The sequence below is a fragment of the Diabrotica undecimpunctata genome, chromosome 11 (genome assembly GCF_040954645.1).
Source record: "Diabrotica undecimpunctata isolate CICGRU chromosome 11, icDiaUnde3, whole genome shotgun sequence".
Classification (NCBI taxonomy): Eukaryota; Metazoa; Arthropoda; class Insecta; order Coleoptera; family Chrysomelidae; genus Diabrotica; species Diabrotica undecimpunctata.
Window position 1 is genome coordinate 24,935,851 of NC_092813.1, and position 8,977 is coordinate 24,944,827.

The 8,977-nt window shown below is 35.3% G+C and overlaps 2 protein-coding genes across 2 annotated transcripts; both read right to left on the reverse strand.

Moving 5' to 3' along the window:
• Nucleotides 1-1,905: 1,905 nt before the first annotated feature.
• Nucleotides 1,906-2,730, reverse strand: LOC140452787 (uncharacterized). Its single transcript, XM_072547115.1, has one exon. It carries the CDS (start codon nucleotides 2,728-2,730, stop codon nucleotides 1,906-1,908), a length of 825 nt encoding a protein of 274 aa, XP_072403216.1.
• A 94-nt stretch (nucleotides 2,731-2,824) lies between these two features.
• Nucleotides 2,825-5,626, reverse strand: LOC140452788 (uncharacterized). The gene has a single exon (XM_072547116.1). The coding sequence runs from the start codon at nucleotides 5,624-5,626 to the stop codon at nucleotides 2,825-2,827; it is 2,802 nt and encodes a 933-aa protein (XP_072403217.1).
• Nucleotides 5,627-8,977: the final 3,351 nt, after the last annotated feature.

Genomic DNA, 8,977 nt, shown 5'->3' on the forward strand with positions numbered 1-8,977 from the left:
GCTCTGTGTTTTCTTTGCCTTCATTGATTATATTGTCTTCCTTTATCACTTCGGTATCAAATTTTTTCTCATAATATTCTTTCCATACCCTCGCTATTTGTTCTGTGCTTATTTGTATGTGGTTTGAAGTATCTCTTACTGCGTTTATTTCCTTTCGTTTTGCCTGCCTTATGTGTCATATTGTCGTCCAAAAGTTTCTATTATTTATTATATATTCTTCCTGAAGTTCTTCTCCAAATTCTTTCCATGTTTTTGCTTTTGCTTGTGTGACTGTCTTTTTTGCCAATCGTCTCTGCCTATAGTATTTTTCTTTATCTTCTTCTAATCCCGTTTCGATGAATTTTTTCCATGCTATTTTCTTCTTTTTTATTTCTGTCTTCACTTCTTTATTCCACCATCTTGTCCTTTTCAACTGTTTATTATAGTTTTTGATTCCACACACTTCAGTTGCTGTTGTCTTTAATACTTCACTGTATGTACTCCACCTTTCTTCCATTGTCCATGTTTCTTTTTGGTACTCTATTTGTCTCAATCTTTTGTTAGTTTCCTCCGTGTAAAATTCTCGCACACTTTTTATCTTTAGTTTGTTTACATTTACTTTCTTGTACTCTTTTCTTTCCACTTCCTCCATTTTTTCATCCTCCAGTTTTGCAGTGACCATTCTGTGTTGTGAAGACAGTTCGGGTTCCTTTTCCGTTAAGATGTTTTTTATATTTTGTTTTAGGTTTCTCGTATAGACTATATAGTCGATTAAGCTTTTCGCATTTCTCTCTTCAGCCACAAATGTATATTTGTCGTTAATGGTTTGTTCACTGAATGTGTTTCCTATTATCAGGTCATTGGTTTGGCAGAATTCCAGAATTGGAATTTTAATTCTATTTCTATTTAATGTTTCTTCCCCATATTGTCCAATGCATCCTAATCCCCTGTTAATATCCTTACCTACTCTTGAATTCCAATCGCCTAAGATTATTATTTTTTCTCTTGTCCCTCTTAATTTGTCTAATGCGTTTTGGAGTTCTATGTAGAATTATATCATTATCTCTTCTTCATTACCTTCTGTTGGTCCGTATATTTGTATTATTCCTATCTTGTCTTTTAGTTCTATTTGGGCTGTGATTATTCTAGATAATACTGCTTCGTAGTTTGTTATTCTTGATTCTATTCTTTTATTCACTATTATACCGACTCCTTCTTTTGCTCTGTGACCCTGTGGTACTCCGGAATAATAAAGACTATTGGAGGGATGCCGGTTTTCAACATCCCTTCACGTAGAGTCTTGTATGCTAACAGTGTCTCTTTCAGAGGTTTGTACTTGCTGTAAGTCCAATTGTTCCGCTAGCCTTCGAATGCTCAGTAATAGAAACTTAAATGGACTCTTAAATGTGATTTAGTCTGGCCTGTTGAATAGATTGATAGAGTGAAATAAAACAATAACTTGTTTAGCTAGAACTGTAATTGAAAAAGGGCAAGAAATAGAAACTTATAAACTGTGAGTGAATAACTAATCGTAAGGAACCTAATTAGATAATTACAGTTTACGAACGAAAACACCATAACACTTCACATTAAGGGTTCCCGATATATTGCGTAACTTGCGATTGCGAACGTGGAGAAAAACTCTCCGAAACTTGAAAAGTAGGTCTAAACCCTACAACTGTTGCTAATTCACTGGCTTCCCGTAGTTACTCCGAAATTATTGTCTATGCATTTTGAAGGATCTACCGGTTTAAGGTCAATATGGGCGGAGATTAACATTCTAAGAAATAAGTCAATGCAGGCAAGGAATTTATTTAGGTAACAGATGCGGCGGAAATATTTTTATTTTGTTTTGAAATAGAATTATTTGATTGGAGACTATTATTCTCCAACATTCCCCCCGGCGTTAGAGCCTTGTGGTCTAACCTACTCTTCTTTATCTTGCCTAGGGAGAACCGAAATTTTAGAGATTGCCCTTGTAAATTGACCATTGATGGTCTTTAACTTGACCACTCTGACTTTGCCATCTTGACCGGGCATTGTATCAACTACCCGTGCTAGAGGCCATTTTAGAGGGGGTACATCGTCCTCCCTCAGAAGAACTAAGTCATTGACTTTTATGTTATCCCTTGGTCGGGACCGTTTTGGAGAGTTTTGTAAGCGGTTTAAGTAGTCAACAGACCACTTTTTCCAGAAACTTTGTTGTACTTTTGCAATTTGTTGAAACACGGATAGTTTATTTTCCGGGATTTTTTCTAAGTTTTGCTCAGGATGCGCAGTCAGGCTGGAGCCTATTATAAAGTGCCCAGAACTGAGAAAAGTGTAATCAGAAGGGTCGCTGGACATGGCACAGATAGGCCTTGAATTCATCACAGCTTCAATTTGAACCATGACAGTATAAAACTGTTCGAAAGTGAAAGAAGAAGAGCCTATTAGTCTACGCATATGATATTTAGCGCTTTTTACTGAAGCTTCCCAGATCCCAGCCCAATGAGGAGATCTAGGGGGAATAAACTTCCATGAGATTTGATTTTCAGACAGATATTCCACAATGGTTTGAGAATTAGACTTATTTTTAAAGAATTTGTATAAGTCGTAGAGTTGGTTTCTTGCACCAGAAAAACATGTGGCATTGTCACTGTAAATGACAGTTGGGTTACCACGTCGGGAGATGAACCTTTTGAGTGTTAATAGAAAGGAAGAAGTTGTTAGATCAGAAACAACCTCAATGTGCACAGCTTTGGTCACCATGCATACGAAAATTTCTATGTATGCCTTGACTTCACGCTTTTCGGAGTGAAGAAGATTTTAACAGAAAGGGTCCACCATAATCTACACCTATATTTTAAAAAGGTCTTGTTGTAATGGACAACCTATCTTCAGGTAAGTTACCCATTAGCTGTTGTGCAGGAGTGCACGAAAATCGGAAACATGTGGTGCAGTTGCGAATAATTCGTTTTGCTTCCTTAAGACCATTGAGAGGCCAGAATTTCAACCGAAGGTTTGAGAGAACTCTTTGAGCACCAGCATGTCCCAATCTGATATGCTCATTTTTGATAATAAGATTGACGGTATGATTCTTGGATGGAAGTAGTATCGGATGTTTTTGTAAATAGTCTATGTCGGGACAGTTTGTAAGTCTGCCTCCAACTCTGAGAAAATTAGAAGAATCTACAAATGGTTTTAGTGAAACGATGTTTTTATTTGAAATAAATCTGTTATTTTTAAGCTCCGCAATTTCTTTTGAGAATGCATCACCCTGAATTTGTTTGATGATGAAATCCATAGCATAATTTAACTCCGCCACAGAAAGGGGTTCAGAAATTTTTTGTTTTTTACAATCAGAAATAAACCGAAATACGTACGCTACTGTACGTTTTAAGCGTGAAATATTTGAGAAACGTGAAAAAATTCTCATCCAGAAGTTTTCTACGTTAGAATTTACCACGAGGCTTATTTTTCGTTCCTCGGGTAGGTTTTCGAGAACTTTGTCATTTGCTAGATTGGAAACATTGAAATTTTTATCTCGTAAGCATTTAGGGCCTTGCCACCAGAAATCGCTATTGAGAATTTCAGAACCAGACATTTCTCGAGAAAGAAGGTCTGCGGCATTTTGTGCAGACTTTATGTGAAGCCATGTAAAGTTTTTAGTCAACTCTTGGACAAGTGCTACCCGGTGAGCCACGAAAACCGACCACCGACTTGGGTGACTTTTACACCACGACAGAGCTACCTGGGAGTCTGACCAGAGGGTGACCGAATGAAATTTTACAGGTTGATTTTCAAAGATAGAAATTATTTTTGAAACAAGTTTTGAAAGGAGAACCATTGCACACAGCTCAAGCCTAGGAAGTGTTACCGTCTTTAACGGAGTTATCCTTGATTTGGAAGAAACTAATGCACAGAATATGGTCTCATCGGCATAGAAAGTTCTCAGGTATACGCATGCGCCATAAGCTGCCAAGCTGCTGTCTGAAAATCCATGAAGCTCAACCTTTAGAATTACTTTTTCAGAAAAGTAGAAACGAGGAATTTTTAAATTTTTTAATTGTGACAAGTCCTGTAGAAACTTGTTCCAATCGTTTAGAATATTTTTGTCCGAAATTTCTGTGTCCCAGTGAATTTTTTGCAGATAGAGTTTCTGCATAAGCATTTTGCCTTTAACAATGAATGGATTGATGAGTCCCAGAGGGTCGAAACATTGTGCTAATGCAGACAGGATTTTTCTTTTTGTTACTGGGGGGCAGAAATTATTTTCAGGGACGGAAATTGTTATTTGGTCTTCCGCAGGGTTCCATTTTAGGCCTAGAACTTTGCTGGAAGTAGAATCGAAATTTAGGTCATATTCCTGAGTAGTATTTTTTGAATGTTTTGGATTGATTTTTTGTATGAATATGGATGAATTTGAATGAAATTTATGTAATGTAAAACCATGGCGGTTTAGAACAGAATTTAGTTGCTGAAGTATTTCGAGCAATTCTTCAATATTATTTGACCCACATAAACCATCATCTACATAGAATTGGGTTTCGAGAAAGTGTGAGGCCAATGGGAATTGAATTTTATTTTTATTTGAAATCTCTTGCAAGACTCTCGTTGCAAGAAATGGGGCGCTGTTCGTCCCGTATGTAACAGTATTAAGTTGAATACATTTTATAGAATCATGGGTATCGTCCCTCCACAGAATATTTTGTAGAAAACGTTGATCTTTGTTGATCCACGTCTGTCGAAACATTTTTTGAATATCACAGGAAAATATGAATTTGTATTGCCTGAAACGAACCAGAATATCGAATAGATCAGGTTGCACCTGATACCCTTTTAATGAAATATCGTTCAGACTTTTTCCTGTAGAGCTTTTACAACTAGCATCCATGACGACACGCAAAGTTGTATTTTTATTTTGTTCGTTGATGACACACAAATGTGGAATAAAATATTTTTTGTCCGAATTTTCATTCACGAACGAAAGCGGTACATATTCAGCATGCCCTGAAGAAACATATGTGTCAATGAAGTTTTTGTACTCGAAAAATAATTTTTTATCTTTTTGGAATTTATTTTCGAGCGAGAGAAAACGCCGTTTGGCTATGGAAAATGAATCACCCAGTAATTGGTGTTCTTGTGCACTTTTTAATGGAATATCTACTTCAAAGCGTCCATTTTCAAGGATCTTTGTTGTAGTTTGAAATATTTGTTCGGCCAGCTCGTCAGCTTCCGACAGAATAGGTTTTTGAGAAAGTTCTTCCATGTTCCAAAATTTTGTGAGCAGCTCATCCGTGCTACACGTAGAAAGTAGAGCAACCTCTCCAGAAACATTGTTTGCTACTGTGGGTGCCGTCAAGTGAGGAGCTATCACGCCGGCAATTAGGTACCCCAGGTGCGAAGCCTGCAAGATTGGAAGCCTGGGGCCAAGAGGAATTATTTCCGGAAGAATTAGGTCGTAGTACAAATCTGCCCCAACCAAGATGTCTATTTGACTAGGTTTGTGAAAGGAATCATCAGCGAGAAAAATGTCCCCTGGAATTGGTAACTTTTTTGTAAGAATGCGGAACTGTGGAAGATTGCAAGTAATATTTTCTAAGATAGCACATGAAATTTTGAAAGACTTTTTATTATAGTTAGAATGCAATTTTATGCTGACCATCTTTTTTGAAACCGAATTATTTTGGCCTATGCCAGAGATATTTAGAAAAATGTCATACGGCTTATAACCCAGCCTATCAGCGAGACACCGGGTACAAAAGCTATTCTAACTTCCTGTATCGAGTAACAATCGGGCCGTTAAAGGGCTCCCGTTTTTTTCGAAAATGGTGACTTTGGCCGTAGCGAGAAGTATGTTTGAATTTTTTACGGACAAAGCAGAAAAAGAATTTGTAAAAGGTTCTTGCCCTTGAACCGAAGGACCTTGAAAATTTGAATTAGACGAATGCTCGCGTTCGTAATTGTTTGAATTTGTAGAAGTTGACGGACTTTCATTGTTATGAGTCGTAGAAAAAGTATAATTTTTACCCGAAATGTGAAGAACAGTGTTATGGCGCTTTTTACATATGGTGCATCCATGTTTTGAGGAGCAGTTTTTAGAATTATGCCTACCTAGGCAGTTTACGCAGAGACCTTTTGAATTTACGAATTTTATTTTTTCATAATGCTGAATGTTTTTGAAAAATTGACATTTATAAATTTTATGTCCTTGTTTTTTGCAGTAGATACAATAAAAGTCAGAAACTAAATTATTTGAAATATTATTTTTATTTGAATCCTCTGATGTGTTATTACTGTATGCATGATGTGAAACTTTTACGTTTTTGGTTTGCCTAGGATTTGTATTTTCCAGACTTTCCAGAACAATGCACCTTTTTCCTAAAAATTTAAGAAAAGCATCTAAATTTGGTACATCTGTATGATTTCGCTCAGTTTCAAAAAGTCTCCTTGTTGTAAAGTCTAATTTGCTTTGTAGCAGAAAAACTAAAATTATATCAATGAGCTCTGAACTTGAAAATTGCAAATTTTTTAGCAGTTGCATATTTTTTGTTACAGTTGTTAGAAAATTTCTGAGGATCTGCGGTGAGCTGTTTCTCAGTGTAGGAATGTCTAGAATTTCTGTTAAATAAGAATTTATGATTGTGACCTTATTTTGATAGCGGTATTTTAGAATATCCAAAGCAATTGAAAAATTTTCATTGGTGACTTTCAAAGAATCCACCAACTTTAGAGAATCACCTTGTAGGTAACTTTTTAAGTAAAGAAATCTTTGGATATCAGAAAGGGACTGATTTTTTATTATCAGTGTGTCGAATAGTTCATAGAAGCTTTCAAAATGACTTACGTGTCCAGAAAATTTGCTTATACTGATTTCTGGGAGTTTTACGGCCATTTGTTTATTAGCGCTCCCTGTATTGGTAATTTCCAATGATTTAATCGAGTTTTGAATTTTTGAAAGCGTCGCAAAATAATTTTCTTCAAACAAGGCACGATCAGATTCCTGAGACTCGTCCAGGAATTCAATTTCATCCTGTACGCTGTTGAAGTCAGAGAAAAGGTCTTTTAACCTATCTTCTCGCGTTTTGAATGAGAAAATATCTTTTTCTGAGTCGTGGTTTATTTCTAGCCACTCTTGAATTCTACCAACAGAATCTAGTATAGACTGCTTCTTTTTTGTTAATTTATTTAAACCTTTATTGCTAATTGTAATAACTTTAATTTGTTTATTTTTAAATGAAATTATTTATTTTTGAATTAATTAATTCTGAATTATTAATTTTGAATTTTAACAAGCATGCAATAAGCTAAACTAAAAATTTAACTCTGACTAGTTCTTTAACAATGTTTTTATAAGAACAATGTTTTTTGAAATAACTTTTTAAATTTATATAAAAAAGTTTGATTTGTACGTCACCCCTGGGTTCTTAGTAATTGATCTATCCCTCTCTATCTATCCCTCTATTGATCTCTATCCCTCTATTGATCTATCCCTCTCTGGAATCAGCTAGTCCTGGAACAGCATTTCTTGAAGTAATCACTGGTTTTATTTAAACTATCACTGTTTTGTTTTGTTTATCGAATGTTTGTTTGTCCGTAGAATAAACAACGCACTCACTATGTCTCTAGGAATTATTGTCTATCGACGAGAATATCCGAAACACACGAAACTTTTACTTTCTTTTTGAAAGCACAGAATTACAGAAACTTAAATTTAACGTTTTTAGGCCAGAAAGTCGGCTAGTAGGATCAAAATCCGGCTCGAAGTGAACAAATGGAGGGATGCCGGTTTTCAACATCCCTTCACATAGAGTCTTGTATGCTAACAGTGTCTCTTTCAGCGGTTTGTACTTGCTGTAAGTCCAATTGTTCCGCTAGCCTTCGAATGCTCAGTAATAGAAACTTAAATAGACTCTTAAATGTGATTTAGTCTGGCCTGTTGAATAGATTGATAGAGTGAAATAAAACAATAACTTGTTTAGCTAGAACTGTAATTGAAAAAGGGCAAGAAATAGAAACTTATAAACTGTGAGTGAATAACTAATCGTAAGGAACCTAATTAGATAATTACAGTTTACGAACGAAAACACCATAACACTTCACATTAAGGGTTCCCGATATATTGCGTAACTTGCGATTGCGAACGTAGAGAAAAACTCTCCGAAACTTGAAAAGTAGGTCTAAACCCTACAACTGTTGCTAATTCACTGGCTTCCCCTAGTTACTCCGAAATTATTGTCTATGCATTTTGAAGGATCTACCGGTTTAAGGTCAATATGGGCGGAGATTAACATTCTAAGAAATAAGTCAATGCAGGCAAGGAATTTATTTAGGTAACAGATGCGGCGGAAATATTTTTATTTTGTTTTGAAATAGAATTATTTGGTTGGAGATTATTGTTCTCCAACAACTATATTTCTCATTGATATTGATGTGTCCTTTCCCTATCTTTTTTGTCTCGCTTATTCCCATTATTTGTACCTTCATTTTTTCCATTTCTTCCGTAGCTTCTATTTCCTTGCCGGTCAGAGATGTCACATTCCATGTCGCTATTCCTATATGATTTGTCTTGTTAAGATGTATTTCCTTATTACTGTATTCTTCTTCTCCATTATTGGTGTTAACGTTGATTTCATGCTCCCTGGTTTTTGTATTAACATTATATCCGTTATTTATTTTATTACCGTTTTTATTTTTAATGCTAATATTTAATTTTTCCCTACCTTCATTACTAATGCTATGCTCATTTTTGATATTCCCCCTAACTATAATATTATCACTACTGTTAGTATGCCTAATACCCATATTCCTATCACAAGTCATATTTCTAATGGCATACTTATCATTAGACTTCGGCAAATATGCAAATAAAAATGTAGAAAATATGCGCATAAATATGCACGTGTTTACCCGAAAATATGCAAATATTTTACAAAATATGCATACAAATAAATAAAAAAATCGTAAAATAGTAACAATTTTATTTAAAAAAAAAGTGTACATAACTAAATATTTC

Excerpts from the sequence above, each read along its gene's own strand:
- LOC140452787 (XM_072547115.1), bottom strand. The coding sequence starts at position 2,730 with ATGGTGACCAAAGCTGTGCACATTGAGGTTGTTTCTGATCTAACAACT.
- LOC140452788 (XM_072547116.1), bottom strand. The coding sequence starts at position 5,626 with ATGGTCAGCATAAAATTGCATTCTAACTATAATAAAAAGTCTTTCAAA.